General features: G+C 43.2%; 1 protein-coding gene across 13 annotated transcripts in view; it reads left to right on the forward strand.

Moving 5' to 3' along the window:
* WDFY3 (WD repeat and FYVE domain containing 3) overlaps positions 1–16,748 on the forward strand; it is a 243,955-nt gene extending 227,207 nt beyond the window's left edge. For all 13 annotated transcript variants that reach the window (XM_019465333.2, XM_019465400.2, XM_019465375.2 and 10 more), the window contains 7 exons: positions 715–894; positions 4,300–4,482; positions 5,633–5,729; positions 8,477–8,800; positions 9,326–9,437; positions 9,836–10,033; positions 13,403–16,748. In XM_019465333.2, coding sequence (XP_019320878.1) covers positions 715–894; positions 4,300–4,482; positions 5,633–5,729; positions 8,477–8,800; positions 9,326–9,437; positions 9,836–10,033; positions 13,403–13,526 — 1,218 coding nt within the window. In that variant the 3' untranslated portion in view covers positions 13,527–16,748. The remainder of the gene's footprint in view (positions 1–714; positions 895–4,299; positions 4,483–5,632; positions 5,730–8,476; positions 8,801–9,325; positions 9,438–9,835; positions 10,034–13,402) is intronic.
* The last annotated feature ends 8,464 nt before the right edge of the window (positions 16,749–25,212 follow it).

The following is a 25,212-nucleotide window of genomic DNA, read 5'->3' on the forward strand; positions in this document are numbered from 1 at the left end:
GTATGACAAAAACATTTAAAGCAACTCACTATTTAAATAGTAAATTCTCAAGAACTCTTAACAGTAATCTGAATCTTTTTCTCTGAAATGCTCATTCTCCCACATTGCCATTTCCCTGGGTCCTAGTTCTCTTCATATTCTAACCAAAGACAAAAGTTCTTTTTCCAGTCTGAAGAGGGATCTCTTGGGTGCACATGTCTCCAGGTCAGTAACAGGAGTTCAGCAGACTCATCAGAACCACATTTTTCCCTTTATGTTTCCATGTACCATAACCATGCAGTCCTCACTGTTTGTGCCGTTTTTTAGAAACTCACTCAATTGTAGTTCCTTAGACTAACAGAAGATAGTGGCATAAAAGAAACAACACAGAGTTTAAATTCAGTCCTTTGGGGGCCATTACTGATACATCTCCATGTAGAAATGATACAAAGAAACCCAGACTGGACTGCAGCTGCCATGCTCCCTTCCTTCTAAGATACTAGCCCCGGGCCAGAAAACAAGTGATGCAAAAATGGAGGTCAGAGGCCTCCAGACCTCTCTATTCCCTGTGGGATGAGGCGAAGCTAGTTGGCACAGGAGAATGAAGACTTTCCAGACACTGCTGCTCCCGGCACGTGCTCCTGTCATTCCTAAGTGCATCCAGGACCTTCTGGAGCGCCCCCACAGAGTACAGCCCCTGTGATCACCCTGGCTTTTTCCTGTTCTCCTTTGTAGGCCTTACTCGGCCACACTGATACTGTCACCTGTGCCACAGCATCATTAGCCTATCACATAATCGTCAGCGGGTCCCGTGACCGAACCTGCATCATCTGGGATCTGAACAAACTATCATTTCTAACCCAGCTCCGAGGCCATCGAGCTCCAGTCTCTGCTCTTTGTATCAATGAATTAACAGTAAGTAGTCGATTGCCCACTTGGTTTATGGTTAGGAGATTAAGTATTTGTGGCTAACGTAAACAAAAAATGACTCTGTTTTCTAACTTGATAGGCACTCATCCTATAAATGCTGCTACGTTTTCCTTGATTTATACAAAAAGTGAACAGATATTAAACTTTGTAACTCAGATAATTTTGTTTTAAAATCAATCCACTGCTACCTACTCTGAAGAGCAAGATTTGGTTCAAAACATTCTAGACTAGGCTTTTTTAAAAGCAAGGAATTTGTAGGATTTGTTAAGAATGTTAAAAGTGTGTTGAAATTTTCTTCGTGAAATACAAATTCTTTATTATGTAAAATGAAAAGGGTAACATTTGGGTAACCAAACAAGAGCAGAATTGTTATAGAATTATTTTCAGAGTTATCCCAGACTTACTAAAGGATGTTATCTCTTTTCAAAAATCAGTATTTTATATATAAATAAGTGAGTCAGCATGAAATAAATGCACTGGCCTCGGAGTCACCTGTGGAGACCGTGCCCTCCTGAGGGGGGGGTGAGGGGAGGATAGTCATGCTAAGATGTGTGGGGAAGCAGAGGAAGCTAAGGTAGGCATACAAAGACTGAGGTCTCTGTGTCTGAGGAACAAGTGACCACATTCATATGTTGGTGATGCCCACATACAGAAATCGGCCTTGCAGACTGACCAGAACTCCCCAGGCTCACCATTCTTTGCTGTGTATGCTCGTTCCCTCCCTTGCCCTCAGCACTGCCTTGGGGTCCTGTTGTGTGACACCACATAGCCACATCCTATCGTCACCCACACAGATAGCTTTTGAGGAATGCTCCATCTTTAATTTCCACCCGAAGATACTAAGTAGTATGCTTTTAGTCAGATACCTAGTAGTCAGTCAGAGAAAAAGGAGAAGAAAGAAATTTAGTTCTAGTGAATGGCATGTATAGTGTCTGATAATAGTAAAAGCAATCAGACCTGGCATGAGTGGGGAGTATACACAGGGGTAAAAGTCCATTCAGTTTTTGGTATATGGTGTATGGTGTGTGGTGTTTTTATTTTGTTTTAATTTTTTAAATGTTTATTTATTTTTGAGAGAGAGAGACAGAGCTTGAGCAGAGGCAGGGCAGAGAGAGAGGGAGACAAAGAATCCGAAGCAGGCTCCAGGCTCTGAGCTGTCAGCACTGAGCCCAACACAGGGCTCGAACCCACAAGCTGTGAGATCGTGACCTGAACTAAAGTCAGACACTTCACTGACTGAGCCACCCAGGGCCCCTATTTTTTTTTTTTTTTTTTTTTTTTTTTTTTTAGTTTTTATTTAGTTAGAGTAAACATGAGCCAGGGAGAGGGGTAGAGAGAAAGGGAAAGAGAGAATCCCAAGCAGGTTCCATGCTGTCAGCCCAGAGCCCAACTTGGGGCTCTTTCCCACAATCCCTGAGATTATGACCAGAGCTGAAATCAAGAATCAGACACTTAACCAGCTGAGCCACCCAGCCTCTCCAAAGATGTAAGGTGTTTTTAGATAGTACCTTGGATTGGTCCTACAAACCTTTGTACCTCAGAGCTTTACGAAAACATCAGTGCAACAGAATGGCTCTGATCTGGCATTGTTGCTCTGAGTCAAATGCTTAATTTTGAGGACTTTGTTTTGGAGTTGTTCTTAAATACAGAGAATTTTATTTATAGTCCGTTGTTAGCCAAGCAAGTATACACCCAATGGATTGCAGTAGTTGCTGCACAGACCACAGATGTGTTTGATTTTTTTTCCTTTTACAGTGCTTTTGTAACCTCTTAGTAATGCATAAAAAGATTTCTGTTTCTCTTCTGTTTTTGAAGCCAGTATCAAGTCTGCTTTACTTCAGTCTGCATTTTGGGCATAAGCGACCTTGCAACTGCCCTTTACCTCCTCTTCTTATGCTCAGCCCTCATAGCCACAGGATTTGCTCTAATGCTCTCTAATTGAGGCACCCTGGAGTACGACAAGAGAGTCTTGCCTGGTGCAGAATGGTGCGGCAGCCTCTGGTCTCTTGCAGAGACTGAGGCCGTTAATTAAAGCACAGCTGCTGACGCTCATTGTCAGAAGTGGTTCAGTGGCTGAATCGGGTAGACACAGCAATGCTTGGCAAAGTATCACTTTTCTTTGGGTTTTGCTTCTGCCGTCTTGGTAGAAGAAGAGCAAGAGGAGGAAAAGAACAGTAGCAAGACCAGCACAGAGGGTGGTTTGGGAAGGCCCCAGGCCTCACCGTGCCACCCTTGGCTCCCCCTTCCCTTTTTTCTTGAGTCGATGCTGCTGTTCAGCTTCCAGTTTCTCCCTGCTTTGGATGACCATCTTCCTATTTCTGTAGGTCCTCGTGTACCTGCTGGTTGTACTGAAATTCACCAGGTCATTCTAAAGTCAGTGCCTGGCATTGTGACATCTAAGCTGTCTTAGGGATAAGAGAGGCAGCATGGTGTGGTGCATAAGTTTCAGGGCCAAAAAGGGCTGGATTCAAATCTTTATCCTGTGACGTTAGGCAAGTAAATCACTTAAGCTATTTGCACCTGACTTTGATCCCCCTACAGCAAGGCTAGTAAGAGCTGACTCGCAGGTTGTTGAAAGGCTGCATTGAAATGTCCTCTACACTAACTGACACTCAGTAGGTGCTTCAGGAAGTATCTTTAATCCCTTTAGCAGTACTGGGTTATATTCTCATCAGATTGGGTACAGCCCAGCTGGTACAGTTTAAGGGACAAGCTTGTTCATTTCTGTCTTTGGAACCTACAAAAACCTGAGTTTTAACAGCTTAGGGACTCTAAGGTTTTATTCAGTTTGCCAAGAAATGACCTGTGTTCTAATTTCCTTTTTTTTCGTCATCCCTTCCCCCATTCATTTATTCATAATAAAATGAATACAAATTATAAAATAGGATGTTACAATGTTACCAACCTTTCATCTTTATTTATTGAAGAGGGAGATATGCTTCTATCTAGACTGAAAGATTTCTCTTCTACCTGGTCGTTTTGGCGATTGGATTCATTTTGTAAAATTAAGCGGAGGTGGATTCCTGCCTCTGGGTGAAAGGTATACATAGATTTTGTAAAGGACAGGAGGCAGCAGGCTAGTGCATCACCTCCTCAGGCTCCAGGCAGCTGTGCTGTGGAGCGAGCCAGGACTCCGCAGTGCACTGGGGCGTGAGCTGAGCGTGTGGCAGGGCTCCTACCTTTGTCTCCATGTGAGATCGCCTCGACTGCAGCAGCCCCTACACCATGAATTCTTTAAGAGGCTGCTCAGCGAGCACAGAAATTCCCCAGTCACCAGTCGAAGAACTAAAAGGTTTTTTGAGAGGTAGGCCGAAGATTTACTTTGCTTCTGAACCCAGAATGTGATGTGCAGGGAGCAAAGAGAGTGAAGAGGCTGTTTTACGTTCTCAGGGGGACATCGTGTCCTGCGCTGGCACGTATATCCACGTGTGGAGCATCAACGGGAACCCTATCGTGAGTGTGAACACGTTCACAGGCAGGAGCCAGCAGATTGTCTGCTGCTGCGTGTCGGAGATGAACGAGTGGGATACACAGAACGTCATAGTAACGGGACACTCAGATGGCGTGGTCCGGGTAAGTCCTCTGTGAGGAAACACACTAGATATTTGCTGTCCCGGTTTACCTGAAGCTTGTGAAGCTGTCCATGGTGGAAAGACCCCCTGAACAGGTTGTAGTATCGTTGAGCAAACTCTCAGACTCAAGCCTCAGCCTCTGTGTTCTCTGACGCAGGGAACGTCAGTGACTTGGCCCCTTTCCTTCCCATTGAGTCAATCTGTTAGTGCTCTTAACCCCTGGATGGACGGCTTGACCCAACGTCGCATGAACAGGGTTTCCCTGTCACCATGGATCGCTAAATGTAAATTGCAAAAGTATTGGCTTTTTGGCCTCTCAGATGGCTTCTTAGGGAAAACAGGAACTATTTCTTCTCTGCAGAGAATCACAGAGCTGGAAAGTGCTTTCAGAGGACTCCCATTGTCCAATCCCTGTCTAGAGTTCTGGATGATTTTGCCTGAATTCTAGTTTATCCTTTTCGTAGGTTTCTTTGTATGGGACTTCTGCAGAAAATCTAATCCACGGAGTATTTACTTTTACAGTCTTTTCAAATGCTTGGGTTGTTCTGTCTCAGGAGATTTTCCTTTTTGCCTCTTTTCTTTAATTGTGCTCTTTGTAGAAGCACAGGGCGGCTGATTGCTGCCCTGTAGTCACAGTCACAGGCTCAGAGAAATGAGGCTCCCAGTCCCCGCCACACCACACCCTGCGCCTCAGACGACAGGCATGCCCCGACATACGCTGTCTCCGTGGCAGTGTTTCAGATGACTCCATTCATGAGGCCTTAAGAAAAACCTCCGTGGCCAGATACACTTGGGGGTCCTGCTTAGTGCATACCTTCTTGGAGACCTAGACCATATATTGGTGTGTGTGCAAGGCTCTCCGAGGTTTTTGTAGGAAATAAAATGTGCTTAGTTGAGCCATGTTTTTCCAACTTACTTGACCACAGTCCTTTTCCCTCTGCCACGAAACATCCATTAACATCTCATGGAACCCAGTTCTGGAAGCAGCGTGTGTACACAGTCCTCTCCCACATTTTTCAAGATAGAGGGAAATTTAATTATACATAATAATAGAAGATATCCGCTTAACCCCAAGAGCTCATCTTCATCCAATAACATGTAAATTGTTCCCTTAAGCTGCTTAACTTTTTTATTCTCATACTTAAATTCAGTTTTGGCGAATGGAATTTTTGCAAGTTCCTGAAACACCAGCTCCTGAGCCTGTTGAAGTCCTAGAAATGCAGGAAGACTGTCCAGAAGCACAAATAGGTATTCAGTACTTTTTAATTATTCAATAGTTTTCGTATTTTTTTAAGTCACTCTGCATAAATTTACATCGAACAACATGAACAGTAGCCTGAGGCTGGTGGGGCATTGATGCCCGAAGCACGACTGCCCCCTAGCGTGTGAAGTCGGAGGGCAGGCGTGCACACGTTCCTCCAGTTCACTGGGCAGTTCTTGGTGTGCTGGTGTCTGTAGTTGGCTTCCTCATCCCATAATAAATATGGTTGCTAGCTTCCCAGAGTACCAAACGCTTGGACTTTCAGCTCTGAAAATACAAAACAGATCGGGGGGACATAGTGGTGGACAAGTCAGATGGCCCTCAGTCCCAGACCTGTTTTACCCATTGCCTGTCAGGCTCAGTGTGGATGACAGGGTGGCATCGTGTTGGCAAAGTATTCATGGAGGCAGACCAGAATCCCCACTCTTCAGCCCTGCTGAAGAAGGGCTTTTATTCAGACTGAAGCCTGGCACTCTGTACTCTTATTATCTGTGATTTGTGAAACACTTGAAGATTTTCCAAAGGAAGATAGAAATGATTGCTACACAGAATGATTGGAAACAGTGCCGTGAACCCAGGCTGAGATCCGCTTAGGGTTGCTCCATTCCAGAGAGGTTACCCTCCTTTGATTTAGAACGATTGGTTCAAGAGACGTCCTGGAAAGGAGCAGGATTTTAACTTTGACCTTCAGGTTGTCTCCCCATGATTAATTTTTTGTACGCTGGGAGTTCAGCATGAGTTTGACGAAATGAAGGGGTTACTAAGGGGAAAGTCTTATCAGAAAGGCATAAATCACTTCCCTTTGTAAGCCGAAAATAGTTTCTACTTTCATTGCCAGAAAACACGTGATCCAGTGGACAGGGCATTTATGATTGTATTACCTTAAAGCATGTAAATTTCTACATAGTCCGTTGAAGCTCCATTAAAAAGGTTTTCTGGGTGTTTGGGGGCATAAAAATTCAGTTCAATCCAGTAAGTATTTGGGGTTACCTGTTGTGTGTAGACACCGGGTTAAGCGGTCCAAGGAAAAGTGGGTCCTTTCCTTTAACAAAGGTTTTAAGTGAGAAAATGAGATGAAAAAGTGAGGTAGAAGGAGGAGGTATACCTCAGGAAGGAGAAGGTCAAGGTGAAGAAGGAGGTCACATTCAGGAAGGAGAGATACTTCTATCTCCTATGTCTTTGTTTTTAGAGATTCATACTGTGGACAGAGTTTGATAGCATGGCAGAGGGAAGAGCTGCCCACAGGGAAGGATTGACTTGCAACAACTTGGGAGTGGCATGGCATGAGAGCAGTTATCTGGGCAAAAGGGAAGGCAAGCCAGTGTTGCACTGGAAATCAAAGTCATTTTGAATTTTTTTTTTTTAACGTTTATTTATTTTTGAGACAGAGAGAGACAGAGCATGAACGGGGCAGGGGCAGAGAGAGAGGGAGACACAGAATCGGAAGCAGGCTCCAGGCTCTGAGCCATCAGCCCAGAGCCCGACGCGGGGCTCGAACTCACGGACTGCGAGATCATGACCTGAGCCGAAGTCGGCCGCTTAACCGACTGAGCCACCCAGGCGCCCCTCAAAGTCATTTTGAAGACTGCTTGTCAAAGAAGACCTTAAAGCTCATAGTTATAAGCCTTTGCAATGAAAAACAAATCACCCAACTTAGCCAACTAGACTACCAGTGTCAGTACAAGGGAGGCAAACTGTCTTGCCAAAAAAAAAAAATGTATAGTGGGCTGGTGCTGCACATTTGTTCTTGCTCTCCTTTTTTTATAACTCTATATTTTTATTTCTTACAAATCTTCCCTCCAGCAGACTCTATCACAAGAGAGTAGGGAGTTGGGTTGAGGAAATGCATAACACTGGAAAGAAGGAAAAAACCCACAAAATCTTGGATTAAAGCTTTCGTCAATAATTGATTCATCTAGATTTTCATTTATACTGACTGCTATATGGAAGGAACTGTGCTTGGGGCCCCTTCCCGCAAGCTGGCCACTGTCTTATAGAAAGATTATCCAAAAATAATAGTCTGGGGTGAGAATTCAAAGACAAGAGGCATATAGCTGTTCAAGGAATCCACAGGTAACATTGGGAAGCACTGAGATTGGGAAGAGGCGTCTCACAGGGCCAGGGCACATGTGGATTAGCCATGAGGAGGAGTAGGGCTGCTTGGAGAGTGGAGTTCTTGCTGCCCAGCTGAACCTTGCTGGGGAGTGTGTGGCAGGCATTGAGAAATTCACAGAGTCAGGTTTTGGCCAGATTGGTAAAGAATGATTGTCAAGCTAAGAATTTTAGCCAAAGCATTCTTTTGGATTCAGAATTTCTACCTTTTTTTTTTTTTTTTTCTTTTCTTTTGCTATATTGAATCTAGCTGAAAATTCTGGGAATTTTTCCTTTTATTCTTTTCCTTTTTTTTTTTTTTTTTGAGAGCAAGAGATAGCGGGGGAGGGGCGAGAGAGGGAGAGAGAAAGAATCCCAAGCAGGATCCCTGGCATGGGGCTTAATCTCATGACTATGAGATCACGACCTGAGCCGAGATCAGGAGACACACGCTGAACCCACTGAGCCAGCCAGGTGCCCCTTCTTTTATTGTTAAACTTACCTTAAAATATCTTGTGTATTGTGTCTTAACTGGTAGAGGAAAAATACCAGTGGGACAAAGCTGGATCTGACCACCACGTGTGTGTGTGTGTGTGTGTGTGTGTGTGTGTATGTTTTCTAATTCTCCCATTGCATTACCCAGGGCAGGAAGCCCAGGACGAGGACAGCAGCGATTCAGAAGCAGATGAGCAGAGCGCCAGCCAGGATCCCAAGGACACGCCTAGCCAGCCCAGCAGCACCAGCCACCGGCCCCGGGCAGCCTCCTGCAGAGCAACGGCTGTCTGGTGCACTGACAGTGGTTCCGATGACTCCAGGCGCTGGTCTGACCAGCTCAGTCTGGATGAGAAGGATGGCTTCATATTTGTGAACTATTCAGAGGGCCAGGCCAGAGCCCATCTGCAGGGGCCCCTTAACCACCCTCACCCCAATCCCATTGAAGTGCGGAATTACAGCAGATTGAAGCCTGGTAACTTGCAGTCTGGTGTCTGTTTCTTGCTCTTTGTGGGGGGTGTGCAGGTTGGTGGAGTGAGGCAGTGGACTCTGGCTGTCCCTGTGCCTGTCCCTGTGACTTCAGCCACCCAGAGACAGCCGTTTAAGTTTCTTATGTGAAATGGACTTTGAGATTCTATTTACTGTATGTTGGGCATTTCTTAAAGAACACCTGACGCCCAAAATTTCATTCATTCGCAAACCATAAAAGCTTTTGAAAATGGTCAAGTTACTCATTACAGATAGATAAATAAAACCGTATTTGCGGGTTTTGCCTGTTAGAGCTCAGGTCCTCAGTTGGAGAAATTCGATCTTCTTGCATTGAAGATCTGCTCATTTCTGCATTTATCTTTTCGAATGAGGTCTTCTCTGCCCTGGCCCATTATCGGTGTTAAGCTAGAGTGCTTCACCTTCAAGTTGACGCAGCAGCTACTGGGAAGTGGGACTGTGTGTTGTAGCACCCTGACTTCAGTGGGTCATGTCTTGTACTTGTGCACTCCAGGGTACCGGTGGGAACGTCAGCTGGTGTTCAGGAGTAAGCTAACTATGCACACGGCCTTTGATCGGAAGGACAACGCACACCCGGCAGAGATCACCGCCCTGGGCGTCTCCAAGTAAGTGCCATTCCCTTCCAGCCGCTCCTCCCCACTGAGTCATTTGCTTAGCCCAGGCCCAAACACCCCAGACCAGTCTGTGGGGAAAAGAGATTTCGTTTGCAATATCAGATGTTGCTTAAACAGATGAACCAGAAGAAGAAACCTGCCAGCGTGTGGATTTTAAAATCTGTTCTTGGAGGTTACAGCAAGTTTGATCCAGAGAGTTGAGAAGAAAGTGCACATTTGGGGCTCAGTTCTGTTTTTGTCTCTTCATACACGCAGCCCCCACCCCAGCACACACATCCACGGAAAACTGGAGAACCTCAAGAGTGACGGAAAGAGCTTTTCAGCCGCGTGGCTGTGCTGAGGCCTTCCCTGAGGTGACTCCGTGTCGTGTCATGTCGTGTCTCCTGTAGGGATCACAGCAGGATCCTCGTTGGCGATAGTCGAGGCCGAGTGTTCAGCTGGTCTGTGAGTGACCAGCCAGGCCGTTCCGCTGCTGACCACTGGGTGAAGGATGAAGGAGGTGACAGCTGTTCGGGCTGCTCCGTGCGGTTCTCTCTCACAGAAAGACGGCACCATTGCAGGAACTGCGGCCAGCTCTTCTGCCAGAAGTAAGATGAGATGTTAATTATGCCCTGCATGGAGCTTCTCTGATTTGCTCCAGGATCCCTACCCCACAGTGTTGTGTCAGCCTAAACCAGCCTTCACTTTCTCATTTTTTTTTTTTTATCACATTTGTGAAGTATTTCTGTCATATTGAAAAATAGGGAGGGGCACCTGGGTGGCTCAGCCGATTCAGCATCCAACTCTTGATTTCAGCTCAGGTTATGATCTCACGGTTTGTGAGTTGGAGCCCCACGTCAGGCTCTGCAGTATCAGTGCAGAGCCTGCTTGGGATTCATTCATTCATTCATTCTCTCTCTCTCTCTCTCTCTCTCAAAATAAATAAACATTTAAAAAATATGGAAGGAATCATTACAAATACGTGGTCCCCCATGACTCAGAAAAGAAGGTGCTACTCTTCCATCAGATTTGCATATAAAACATTATGGATGTTCACTCTTACCAATCACACTTCTCCGTGTCTTATACTTTGAGCGCATGTTGTCTCCATAAAAACCACCATGTGTTTTCCGTTTTACATAAATACAGCATACTCTCTGTACCTTCCCTGAACTTCCCTTTTCTTACTCAACATTGTTTTTGAAGTCACTCATGTAAATAACTATTCTAATATTTTCATTTTAACTGTTGTCCTAGATTTTTTTGTATGGACATACAGAGTTTATCTCCTTCCCTTTTGATGGGCCCTTACGGGAATTTTTCATTTTACCCATACTCTGAACGGCACTGCAGCTCACATCTGTGTAAATGCCCTCTTTATGTGCAGTGGAGTTTCCATAGAGGAGGTACCCCAGGACAGAATGACAGATCGTACACGTGCTCTTGAGCTGCGCTAGGTCTTGCCACATGTCACACACTCTCCAGGACTGCAGTGCTGGTTGACGCCACCTCAGGCAGGACATGCGGGCTCTCCCAGGTCTCACCCATGCCTGCAGTTGCCATACATTTTCCCTTTTGCCAGGCCAGTAGCCAGCAGAGCTTGGTGGTTTCCACTTGCAGTGCTACTGAAGTGGACCCTTTTTTCATATGCTTACAGGGCATTGGCACTTCCTCTCAGCTGATGTGGCCCATCGTCCTTTTAGGTTTGCTTGGGTTCCCCACCCCCCCACTTGAGTTCTTTAGTTGTTCTGGGCTCTTTGTCTTTCATTACATCTTGCAGATACCTTCCGCCAGTCTGTGATGTACGTTTTCACTTTATATACGTTTTTTCTTTCACATAAGGGTTTGGTTTTGTTTTTTTAATGCTTATTTATTTTTGAGAGACAGAACACTAGCGGGAGAGGGGCAGAGAGAGAAGAAAACACAGAATCTGAAGCAGGCTCCAGGCTCTGAGCTGTTAGCACAGAGCCCGATGCGGGGCCCGACCTCACGAACCGCAAAATCGTGACCTAAACTGAAGTCAGAAGCTTAACTGACTGGGCCATCCAGGGAGTGTCTCATAAGTTTTAATTTTGTTGTAATCACATTTATTACTTTTTGTGATTTTTCCTTTTTTTGTGGCTTAAGAAAGCTTTCCCTGTCTTGAAACCATAAAGACAGCCTTGGTTATTTTCTTCTAAAAGTTTTGGGGTTTTGTTTTTCATGCTTAGGGTTTTAGATCCAAATACATTTGGAGTATACTTGGAGGTATGGTGTGTAGTGGGGATCTTTCTCATCTCCCAGTTGTCCCCCCATGGTTGATTTGGATGCCATTTCTGGGGTCCCATCTATGGGGTCCCATCTATGCATGTACAGTCCCATCTGTGCATGCACTGGGGTCCCATCTATGCATATACAGTTCTCACTTTACGTGACAGAAAAGGGAAAGGATCCTGGAGGCAGAAGTCTCTAAGGCTTACATTGTTTTACTGTAGAGATACTTTCACAGAAACCACGGACTGGATAATTGTTTTTGAGCCAGTTATTGAAAAGGCGGTGGTCTTTGGGTTTACACTGACCAAATGCTCACTAGGTTACTGTCCATTCTGTCATCTCAGGCAAGTTACTAACCCTCTCTGAGCATATTTTTCATCTGTAAAAATGTGGATAATTCTACCTCTCCTCGTAGAGGTGTTGAGAGAATTCAGTGAAATCATGTGCATGAGTTTTGCAAAACACCAAGTGTGGAGTCTGGCAATACAGGTGTTCAGTAAAAGATGTTATTATAGTTTTTTTTGTTTTGGTTTGGTTTTTTTGTTTTTATTTTCCAACTTAATACCTTAAACCTTTTTCTTGGGAAGTCTGATTCAAGATCAAGTAGCCACAATGTCGGTGCCAGCCATTATTCCTTATGGGACTTTCTATGAGATTGGCAGAGGATTCTGTCTTGTGCTTGAGAAGCACACTCTATAAAACCTAGTAATCTAGGAATTTGTGGTAGTCAACACCCCATTTGTACACTGGCACACATTGTTCTTTGAACTGTTTAATTTTCAAAATATTGTTTAAAGGTAGGTAGTTCTTTAAATTTTCCATTGCTATCAGATGTTAGATGGAGGTTTTATTTGAACAACCAGCTAACAGTGATTGATTATGATAGAGCAGGCATGGAAGGAAGAGCTGTCTGGGCGGGGCCTAGCGCTTCTGAGTGTCTCCTCAAAGTCCAGGAACAGCCCTTTAAACTCCTAACCATGGTGGCACTTCAGTTATTCCCTGGACACCTTTACTGGTAGATTAATGGATGAAGTACAATTCTCTATTTCAGTCTTGTGAAAAGGCAAGCTTAGAGTGATTAAATGCCACATCCAAGGTCATACCCTGCTTTATTCCAGGAATAGGAATACTTTTTAAAGAATTTGAACACCTCGTAAGTAGAGTCTTCTTCAAGGAATTCTGTCAGGATAAACAGAAAATGAAAACAATTGGACTAGACAGAAAAGCCAAACTACTGTTCAAGAAATGACTGAGGAGTGGATCACGGGGTGTTTAAAAGCCCAAAGGAACTTGATAGTGACGTAAGAGTCTTTTAAAACGAGTAGTAAATCTTCTGCCCCGAGAAAAAGGCAAGCTCCAAGTAAAGACACTGGCTTCCCTCCCAAGTTCATAGGGCATGAGAAGCAGTCACACAGGAAGAATGGCCTCACAGCTGGTTAGACCCCTTGGCTTCGCCCTGTAGGAAAATCTTAACTTTAAAAAAAAAAAGGAAATTCTCTCCAGTCAAGTATATAGCTTTTCTTGGTTCAATATTACTTTTCTTCATAGATGGAAACAAATAATATGGCAGGTTGTTTTGGTCCTGGGTCAGCCACATGACACAAACCAGTGGGTCTTTGGCTTTATAGCACAAGCTTTCTGTTCAATTCTTAAGTTTGTATTTCTCAGTGCCGTGATCAACCACGGAGAGTACCTGTAACTACTTGATTTTGCCTTTCCCTTAGGTGCAGTCGGTTTCAGTCAGAAATCAAACGCTTGAAAATCTCATCCCCGGTGCGCGTGTGTCAGAACTGTTACTACAATTTACAGCATGAGAGGGGTTCAGAGGATGGGCCTCGGAATTGTTGAAGATTCAACAAGCCGATTGCAGACCGCGGTCTGTAGACCCCCTTCCCGATTCCTGGCACGGCTCACAGCTCAGAAGGCATCAGAACAGTCTCCGTTTACGCCTCTCTTCATGCCATGTGTTTGAAGCGTTGAATTCAAAGGGATCAGTGAACAAGCGGGTGTAGAGTGCAGTAATGGGGCAGACACTGTTCAGGTGAACAGCACAAGAAGAACAGAAGGTGGTTCCTAGGAGCGACTCTTCCAATATCCGATTCTCCCTGTTACCAGTAGCTGTCTCCAAGAGAAAATCCTCACATATTAACTGTCTTTTCTTGCGTCTCATTTTTATAGATCTACTCATCCTTATTTGGAAAAACCACCACCAACAACAACAAAAAAAGGCTTTTAGAAAATGGTTGTAAATCTGACTTCTTTGCAAGTAACTGTGTATATTGTAAATAGGTATAAAGGCCTTTTTTTCTAAATAAGGACTTAACTGTCTGTAACATGAGACTTCAAACTAAACCACTAACTCAGTGAACTACTTACTTACGGTTTGTCTGACATCTCTCACAAATTAATTATAAATATGTTTTTTAAATCCTCAAAGACATTATCTGTGGTCTTTTTTCCCTTCTTTCAAACCCAGCCTCTGTGCCCGATGTCCTTTCTTTCAAGTTGCCCACAGTATCTCCACTTAAACTAGGCTAGTAACCAAAATAATGTGGACCTTCTTTAGGAAACAGTGTGGGAGAATAAGAGTCCTGCCATGAGATAGCCTGGAAATAGCTGGGCATCTTGCACCTGGCCGTGTGCCACCTCAGTGTTGTTCCAGTGTCCTAAGGCCCCTTGTAAACTTCTGTCCGGACTGCTGTGTGGCCATAGCGTAACTTCGTAGCATTGCATAGCGGTCGGTGGTCACGTGATTGATGCAATGCAGGAAACAGCCCTGCCTCAACTAATGGAAATATTTTTGCATGTAACCCAAATTAGCTTCTCTTGCATAGAACATAATAAGTATGTGTCTTTGGTGACACTAATGTTCTACTATAGCTTATTTTCAAAAAAGGGTAAAACATGAAAAAAGTGTACAGAATTAACGTATAAACCTTGTTGTAAAACTGGATCATGTCAGAACTGCTTATAATTAACCTTTACCATTTAATGCCATCTACCTGAAAACAGTGAGATTTATACTGTATCAATGTCTATTTTTTTGTTTTTGCTATGAATATAATTACAGTATTTTAATATTTAGTTATTTAATTTGTTCTACTAGTTGGATACAGAACACACAAATCCAGGGAGACTAAAGCTGGTTGGGGCTAAGCGAGAAGTTTAGTTTACAGAAAAAAAGGCTTTGGTGGTGGGATTTTTTTAAATGTGTGTTATGTACATATATATATGTGTATATATATATAAAACAAATGAAACAACTAATCTAGATTTTAACATTTTCAGATATTTAGTGATAATATTATGAACAATTCTAAAAGCCCTGTGATTTGAAAAAAAATGTAGAATTATTTATGGCCCAAGCAAGGAAGGACAGACCTTCACATGCTCATGGAGGTATCATACAAAGGACAGTGGCTCTGGCTTTCCCAACTTTTCATCTTTAGGCCCTGGTGACAGGCACACTTATGCACTAAAATGCACATATATGCACATGCATTCAAAAATAGGCATTGGTACAATAGTAACCTTGTACCTAATGGGCTGAAACCAGCTTAAGAACAAATTTGTTCTTCCTGATAACTAGGTCTCCAAGAGAAAATATAAAGGCTGCTTTAGTGCCTTATGCTTACTAAATTTAAACCTTTATTTACCTAGGTTTGAGCCTACAGTCTATTTATGATTACATATCAAAATCGATTAATACACTTCCATTTCTAAAAGTTCAAATACACTTGTTAATAAAAGGATTATCGGCATTAATACTTTCACTTGAAGAAAAGTTGTGTTGTTTTCCTTCCTGTCTTACTCCCCTCCCCCACACCCCTCCCTGCCCACCATCTTACTTCAATTCTAATAAATAATGCTGGATGTTCAACAGTGGCAGGAATTGTGCCATCACGTAACCGTGGGCTTCGCCCCTGTCCGGCCCTATAGATGAGTTGTAGCAGTGTTATTCTACACTTTTTAAAAGAAGCGTCCTCCTCGTGTCTATGAACCGTGTTTACCCCAAACCCAATGGCAGAGGTGTTCTTTAAAGACTTGAATATATGAATGTGTGTATGTAGTTACTTAAAGGTTATTCCTCTATGTAATATGAAGTTATATGGGATGAACACTTTTAAACTTTCCGACACAACTTCCATAACTAGAAGGTGGAAACCAAAACCCTCATGATAGTATTTCCTCTGGCAGCTGGTGCTGTGGGCAACTGTTTTATTCGGTGGACTTTCTTTTCTTTTTGCTTTCTAATGCAGAACTCACAAACCACTCACACATGCAAGTACACTCACATACATCAACTAATCGTTTCTCTGGATGTCTTTCTGTGTTCCATGGAAATTTGTTTACCGACGCATATTCTCAGCATGTACATCCACCTTTGTGTGGCCTGTATTCTTTCTCTGAGAGTACCTCACAGGGCCCTGCCTGATCGTTGTAGCTCATTTGTTCATTCATCCATTTATCCATCCACCCATTTATTCTAACGTCTGTGTATAGTGTGCAACTGTAATGTCATGCTTCTGAAGAGGAAAATAGCTGCCCATAGCAGCCATCCGTCTGGATAATAGCAAAACACTCTAGATAAGTTATTTTGCACTTTCTTATGTATAAAGTTGGTAGAAACTTATTTTTGCTTTGTATCATTTAAATACATTTTGTTTTGGTAAATGAACTGTGTATAAACTATTTATGCCGTTAAAACTGTTTTTAGAAAGTATTTTTAATTTCAGCAAGTTTGGTTACTTGTTGCATGACTATTAACACAGCTGACTTTTTGTGTCAGTGCAATGTATATTTTTTTGTCCTGTTATTAACTTGTAAGCCCTAGTAATGGCCAATTATTTGTACAGCAACAGAAGTAAATTGAAGATACTGGCTAAGACTGGATTGATTGTGGACGTTTGTACTATACTGCAGAATCCAATATCTGTTCTTTGGTGGTTATGTAAAAGGCCTGAAGATTTACTATCTAGTGTGCAATCTGTGATAACTGAATGTTCATTGTATATCTGTCTCTGATGCAAAAAGGTAGAGTAACACAATTACAATACATGATTAAATGCAGTAGTCCAGGTACTTTTTTTTTTTCATTTCAAATAAATACCTACTATTTACCACCCAAAGAAAAAAAGTTGTTTTTAAGCCAGTTTATTCAGGGAAGGAAAAACAAAACAGAAGGCAAATAAGTCCCTCAACTTTGTATAGTTCTTTTCTAGTCGTGAATCTATCTTTCAGAAGCTCCTGCTTACAGAAATGCTTGTTGTGAGGGTCTGGTTCAAGCTCTGGTTTGATCCGTCCTTAAATGCTTTCTGCATTGAGCTTCCCAATTGTGCTGGCTTCCTGGGGCTGATGAGTGTGTGTGGATGGCCACAGGGAGAGGCAAGTGACTTCTGGAGACACGCCTACAAACTTGAATGGACCCAGGGACAAAGTCTGCATCGTGTAGTTTTGGCTCTTTTTTACTGAGCCTTATTCTGTCTCCATCACATTAGGAAAAGTAACCAACAGTAAATCATCTGTCTCCTCCCCCTACCATATTCGTATCAGGAATATTTTGGTATCCTGCCCTTTTTCTAGAAGCACAGCATCTATTGTCATAAGCTAGTCTTTACATTTCGGTCTTCAAGAGTTAAGGACTCACGAATCCATTCCTTTGGCCACTGGCTTACTTAGTTTTAAAACTGCCTTCCCAATAAAGAAGACTATAGAAAACACTTTTATTTTTTTTAGAAAACACTTTTTATATGTATATAGGCTACGTTAGCAACTTCATGTTTCCTCTTTCTGAAGATAACTAACAAAATCCCAGTTCAATTGAAGCTTGAACAGCAGTGTCCCAAACTTGAGGATATAGTGCCTATTACAAATGCCACCTCAGTGCAACTCCTTTTAGAGGCAAAGATATCGGAAGGCCGAGAACTTCTAAGACAACAGCCGCTTAGAGAAAACAGGGTAGTTACCATTTCTTTAATGCAATATTCCTAGTTCTAGTGACCTCAAGAAGATGAGCAGTGCTGAAATTCTTCAGGGCTTAAAGAACAAATGTGCAAATGATCACTAAGTCCTGCATCTGCTGTTTGCCTCTCCTCTTTGATAAAATTACATCCGCACCCCTCATTTTAGCCTGTTTGGAGCATCGAAGAGGAACCAGGCCAACAGAATAGGTCTAGCATTGACTTAGTCTTTTTTGCTTTATCGCTGTTCTCATCTTCCCCACCCATTGCAAAGCTCTTTTTTATTTATTGTTCCTTTTGACTTTTGCTAGAAATGGCACCAAGCCGAGCTACCACACTGAGAGCCAGCCTGGTGTTTTGGAGAGCCTGGAGGTAGGAGTGGAGAGTTGGAGGCTGCAGTGGTTCCCCAGCCTGTGAACTTGAGAAGCCCCTGTTGAAGTGCCCTCAGTGCATCAGGTTTTCCTGTGTCCATGGCTACCTGTGAGGAGGGAGGGGTCAAGATAGTGCTTCCTCAACTTTAGGGTCGTAGGGCATTTTGATCCTTAAAAACCATCAAGGACCCTAACGTTTCTGTTTATGTGGTTTGCATCAATCAATAGTATTGTATTAGAAATCAAAACAGATTTTAAAAATACATGTATTCATTTATAAGTAATGATAATAAAAGTAATAAAATGATAAAAAGTAATAAAATATGATAAAACCATTATATATTTCAATGCGGGGGGGAAACCTAAACCAAAAAAAAAAAATTTAGTGAAGAGTGGAACTGTTTATTACAATTAGCGATTTTCTTTAATGTCTGGCTTACTTAAACACAGGTGGATTCTCAAATCTGCGTCTACATTCAATCTTGTGATACTTCATTTTGGTTGAAGCATATGAGGAAAATCCAGCCTCACACAGGTATGTGGAGAAGGGGGATTCTTAATAGCCTCTCCAGATTATTGTTTTTTAAAGATAATAGTTTGTTTCTTAAAGCTTGATGACTCTATGGCGTCTGGAACTACATCAGTGAACTTTTGATACTTTGTTACTTTAAAGGCCATTGGTCCATCTGGCATTGTGAACCCATCTTTTTTTTACCCACACATCGATCATTTAGAAAATCTTGGTTCACTGATGTACCGAACTACATGACTACTACTACTGAAGTGTGTGTAGATCTTCTAAGTATTTGACATATTGCACTACAAAATATATTTTAAAAATCATTTATAATATCAAATTATCACAAGCAGTCTCTAAGGAAATTCCAAGTTGAACTCACATGGTGGATACAAGTTTTCTAAAAGTAGAACTTTTGCTTAAAACCTAAAATTTTATCATTGGCGACAGTTTGCTGTTTTCTTTGAAACAACAGGGTCACTTTGTTAATTTCAAGAACATCTCTGCCAAAGAACCCCAGTTTGTCAGGTCTTCAATAAACACCGTGTGCAGTGAGAAAAGCAGCTAGCTCAACTCCCAGCTCAGTTGACCCAGTACTTTTCTTCCAGACCAACATTGCACTTGGGGATAGGGGTGCCTTCTGGGTGTTTCTCATTTTATGTCACACAACTTAAATTTCAAGATTTAATAAAAGTAGCAAATTTTACTGCTTCTCCAAAGACATTCTTAAGTGAAACGGGTACTTTTGTTTTTTTAATAGAGTGTGCTTGAAGTAAAGAATATCATGACTCCTACCAGCAGTTTGGTGCCCCTGGCTTGATTCGTGCTTACATTACAACAGTTTAACTCACCATTGCTTCTGTACCTCAGTTAAGTACAAATATCAGTGCAAATAATGTTTTAGTATTGTGAGAATAATCTTCATCTTGCAGACCCCACAAAAGGGGCTCAGGACTCCTAGGGTTCTGTGAACCAGAAGTATTGGTCCAAGGAAAAGATGTGTGAGGATACTCCCCAAATTGCAAAGAAGCATGTACACAATCTCATTTGGGAAAAAGGTCCCTAGTTTAGGCCTGGGTCTTCCGACTGGGCTCCCCCTGAAACCTACGAAGTCTAAGACCAGGCCCTGCCACACAGGACCCTCTGTTGGCGGCCACACCCAGCTATCCGAATACCACCTCCATGGCTCAACACAACACAGACCCCAAGAGCGCATCTCTGAGGTCTTCTAATGTCTTTTTTTTTAGTCCATTCTTTAGTCCAAGACTTTCAAGTTTTGATCAAGTAAAAAAAACTAAATAGTAACATTTTCATGTTAGGTACAGTTCACAATATACTGGTGAGGAACAGGGTGGCAGAAAGCCAGCTTGGGGGCTCAGTTCCCATTCTAACACTTGCAGTGAAATTGGGCTATCTCTCAGCATTTGAGTTTCCTCACATGTAAATTTTGTAGGATGATACCTGCCCGCAGAGAATTGTTGTAAGAATCAAATTGGGTAACATATATATAGGACACGTAGTGCCTGACATATATGTCCTCGATATAGTGTGTTAATGTGAAATATGAACATAAAAGGAATGCGCTGAAACATCTCTAAAAGCCCAAATCAAGCCACTGGCAGGTTGTTAATCTTTAGTTAGATCCACAACAGGCAGAATATTAAGTGTGGGAAGTGTCGCCCTAGAAATCACTGCCCCAAACCCTCATTTAACCCGAAAGGAAAGGGATTCAGAGAGGTGTTTGCTGGTCCTAAAGCTGTGCTGGTGTTGAGTTTCATTCTCAGCCTAAGCTCTGGACTCCCAGGCCAAAGCTCTTTACAAACCATTCCCAGTTTCCTTTTTTTTTTTTTTTTTTTTTTTTTTTCCTGAGGGGCGGGAGTGGTGACTGCCGTGAAAATGTACTTAAGATTTTTTTTCACTATTCATGCATAATCATGTCATACTTTATTGAGAAAATAAAACACTAGAAATTCAACCTTGGCTTTCAGCTGTCGCTCCTCCTGCTCTACCAGGGAAAGATGTAAGCTGCATCCCGCAGCAGAGGACAGTTATTTCAAGACAAACAACTTGTGTGTTGACTAACTTGCCCTCAAGCACAACTTCAAATTCCAAACAAAAGCTATACCTTAAGTGCTACTTCTACTCATAAAAGGAAGCCACTCCTTTGCAACCTCATTAGAGAGAAATAAACCCTGGAACCAAGGCCAACCTGAGGAGTCTTTGGTGTAAAACCAAGGATCACAGTCTGGCTCTGCAGGCTGATTCTGCACAAAAGGAAGGAACGGATCTACTTGAGCAATGCTATCAAGTGTGCGTCTGGCTCAAATTTGGATCCACCCACATAGATGTATTTTGCCTTCTCCAAAGGTGGCTTTTGTGTTCCTGCTGATACCTCTGCCGCTGGGCCTTGAGGATGATTCAAAAATGTCATGACCGCCCTCTTCAAGAACTTTCTAGTCCTAAACAAGAGGCTCGCCTTCATGGAGGTGTAACTCAGTTTCCAGCAAGTCTGTTCAACTTCGTGCTGTTTCTAATTCAGTAAGAATGACACTCGCCACATTTGTTTTCTTAGCTCTGCAATCTTCACTGTCATACCATTCTGTTATTTTATCATCTCATCCTTGATAGGAATTGAGTTCATACTCTTCTAGTTCTATAGAATGCAAAGCCTTACCGGAAAATTCTTTTCTGCTACGATTGTTTTCCCTCCAGGCTGGGTTTTGGTCATCTGCAAATGTTGTTCTGCCTGCTTGCCTGCCTGCCTTTGTTCTGTAGAGGTGTCAACACCACTGAATTTCATCTTCCTTGTTCTAAAATTTTTTTTAATGTTTATTTAGTTTTGAAAGAGAGAGAGCCAGGGAGGGGCAGAGAGCAAGGGAGACGCAGAATCCAAAGCAGGCTCCAGGCTCCGAGCTGTCAGCACAGAGTCCGACGTGAGATCATGACCTGAGCCGAAGTCAGATGCTTAACCGACTGAGTTCTAGTCGGTTACAGAGATACAGTGTGAGTGAATTCCTTTTAAGGACGGGCTGCTTCTGCCTTTGCTGACCCCTGTGATTCTCAGCTGGGCTGCTGGCATCCTCCTTGCTTGAATCCAGCGGGGCTCCCGCCCCCACACTCGCTTTGCTCTGCCTGCGCATCTGTGCCCAGACTTGAACTTCTGCCTGTGAGGATCCTAACCCAATTGTGCTCCTCTTCCTCCCTCAGCCACTTTGGTCTTCAGATGTCACCTTGTAAGGGAGGCCTTTTCTGACCAAACTACAGTATCTCAATTTGCCAGCCCCTGATTTTTCCATCTCCACCCTCCTCTGCTTTGTCCTTCCCTGTAGCATCTACCACAGTGAGACGGGCCAGATGCTATGTGGTGTCTCCCCAGGGAAGCGTAAGCTACACAGAGGCTGAGATGGGCATCCGTGTTGGTCACAGTTGTGCCTGGCGGAGCAGCTGCTCAGTGAATCTGCTGAGTGAAAGAATTAGGGGCAGCCCACCCCCATCTTTACTAATCTTGAACTTACCGATTTTAACTTTTTTTCTTTTATCTTCTATATTTATTTATTTTGGAGGAGAATGCAAGTGAGGAAGGGGCAGAGGGAAGGGGCGGAGAAAGGGGGACAGAGGATCTGAAGTGGGCTCTGAGCTGTCAGCACAGAGCCTGATGTGGGGCTCGAACTCATGAACCACAAGATCAGAGCCAAAGTCGGTCGCTCAACTGACTGAACCACCCAGGTGCACCCCAATTTTTAACTTTTATTTTTATTGTAGGAAGACTTCTCTTTTTTTTTTTTTTTTAAGTTTATGTATTTTTGAGAGAGAGACAGTGTGAGCAGGGGAGGGACAGAGAGAGAGAGAGAGAGAGAATATCCCAAACAGGCTCTGTGCTCTCAGCACAGAGCCCAACGCAGGGCTGGAACTCCTGACACTGCCAGATTATGACCTGAGCCAAAACCAAGAGTAAGATGCTTAACCAACTGAGTCACCAGGCTCCCCTTAGGAAGACTTCTTAACCTGAGATCTACCCTCTTAACAAATGTTGAAGTGTACAATACCATCTGGTTAGCTGTCAACACAGCGTTGAACAGCAGACCCCTAGACTTGATCATCCTGCCCAACTAAAGCTTTGTGCCTGTTGAACAACATCTCCCTCTTACCTTCACCCCAGACCCTGGCAGACACCCTTCTACTCTCTACTTATCCATGAGTTTGAATACTTTGGAGACCCCATGTGAGGAGAATCAGACAGTGTCTGTCCTTCTGTGACTGGCTTATTGCACTTAGCATAATGTTGTGGGTATTCAGCCTTAACAGAATCTGCTTTTGTCCAAGTCTTCAATTTTTCGTGTGTTGAATTCACCACGTGCCTGAACACTTATGTTTCAAACTTTCACTGGGGTTTGACCTTAAACATTCCAAGTTCCTTAACTCTTGAGGACACCTTTGACCAAAGCACCCTTTCCCCACAGGGAGAGCCAGCTGCCCACCAGCCCATGGTAGAAGCCTTAGGATCTCTGCAGCAACACCCGAGAAGAGAGCCTGCCCTCTTTCTTCTAGTCTCGCCTAACTGGGGAGGTTTAAATATTCCAGCACTGCCCCACCCCTCACAGCTGCCCATCAGACAATTCAGGGAGGTGGCACAACCTGTGAGGGGGTCTCATTATGGAATGAGCTGGCAGTCCTTCCCTGACCCTCCCAAGGCCCAGAATTAGCTCCCCTGCAGATCCCATCATTACAGATTCCTAAATCAGATTTTTAATTTTTTTCATTATTTTCTAATGTTTTTTATTTATTTATTTTTTATATTTGAGAGAGAGACTGTGTGAGCAGGGGAGGGGCAGAGAGAGGGAGACAGAATCCGAAGCAGGCTCCAGGCTCTAAGCTATTGGTACAGAGCCCAATGCAGGGTTTGACCTTGTGAGCAGTGAGATCATGACCTGAGCCAAAGTCGGACGCTTAACCAACTGAGCCACTCAGGCTCCTAAAATCAGATTTTTAAACCATTTTATTGAGCTATAATTAACATAGTATAAAATTCATCCATTTAAAGTGTACAACTTGGGGCTCCTGGCTGGCTGTGTCGGTGGAGCATGCAACTCAATCTCGGGGTTTGGGGTTTGAGACCCATTTTGGGTAAAGAGATTACTTAAAAATAAAATCTAAAAAAATAAAGTGTACAACTCAATGGGTTTCATTATGTTTACAGAGTTGTGCAACTATCACCACAATCTGATTTTATCATCCAAAAAGAAACCTCATACCATTAGCAGTCACTTCCCACCCTCCCTGTCCCGGGCCCCAGCCACCAGGAATCTACTTCCTGTCTACAGATTTGCCTATTCTGGACATTGTGTATAATGCAGTCATACAATATGTGGTTTTTCGTGACTGTCTTACTTCATTTAACATATGTTTGAGATTCATCCGTATTGTAGCATGTATCAGAACTTTGTTCCTTTTTATTGCCAAGTAGTTTAGCTCATTGCATGGGTATTTTATAAGCTATCCACTTACCACTTGATGGGCATTTGGGTTGTTTCCGCTTTTTCACTATTTGTGAATAGCACTGCTATAAACATTAGTGTTTTTGTGTAGACGGGCATTTGATGTCTTTTGGAATTGCTGGATCATATGGCACCTCTATGTGTAACATCTGGAGGAACTGCCAAACTTTTTCCAAAACGCTTCACCATTTTACATTCCCGCCAGCAGTGTACCCAATCGGTTTTTACTCTCAGGGAGCAGCAACCAACCTGCACTCCCCCTTCTTGTCACATGTAGACCCTCATTAGAATGTCTCTTTGATTTAGAGACAGACCACCTTCTAGTATACCTTCTAAGAAGGTATCTGGTTAGAAAGTAGGTGGCAGTGACAGCCTGCACTAGCAGCCTGTGAATGCACTAGTCTCAGCTCCTGCTTGGGTTTTCCTGCCACCTCTCCTCCTCATTCCCTCCCCAGCTCCAGCCAGGTGAGGGGCCTCTCTCGTGTAGACCACAATCTCAGCACCTTCCACAGTGTCTCCCCAGGTAACCTGCACATTCTTCGGAGGGCAGATGGTATATCTGAAGGCTCTCATTTAGAACTTCTATGAAGTTCTTTTGGCACTGGTTTTATTATTTTTTTCTAAAGTTTATTTTCAGAGAGTGAGAAAGCACACCTGCATGAGTAGGGGAGGAGCAGAGAGAAAGAGAGAGAGAATCCCAAACAGGCTTCACGCTGTCAGCACAGAGCCCGACGTGGGGCTCGATCTCACAAACCATGAGATCATAACCTGAGCCAAAATCAAGAGTTGGACACTTAACCAACTGAGCCACCCAGGTGCCCCTATTTTTATTTAATTTTTGTTAATGTTTATTTTTTGAGAGAGAGAGAGAGAAAGCATACAAGCAGGGAAGGGGCAGAGAGAGAAGGAGACACAGAATCCAAAGCAGGCTCCAGGTTCTGAGCTGTTATCATGGAGCCCAGTGCGGGGCTCGAACTCACAGACCGTGAGATCATGACCTGAGCCGAAGTCGGACGCTTAACCGACTGAGCCACTGAGGTGCCCCATTTGTATATTTTTAATATGAATGTGTATGTACACTTGGCCACTGATTCTCAGCTGAGGATGTTATATTTGGATCAAGACCTATCTCTTCTCTTCCTTCTACAAAATAGAATTTTCAGCTATGGCTAATGGCAGGACAGAACTGTG

This window comes from Panthera pardus, unplaced genomic scaffold (assembly GCF_024362965.1).
Source record: "Panthera pardus isolate Hobbes unplaced genomic scaffold, ASM2436296v1 HiC_scaffold_13, whole genome shotgun sequence".
NCBI lineage: Eukaryota > Metazoa > Chordata > Mammalia > Carnivora > Felidae > Panthera > Panthera pardus.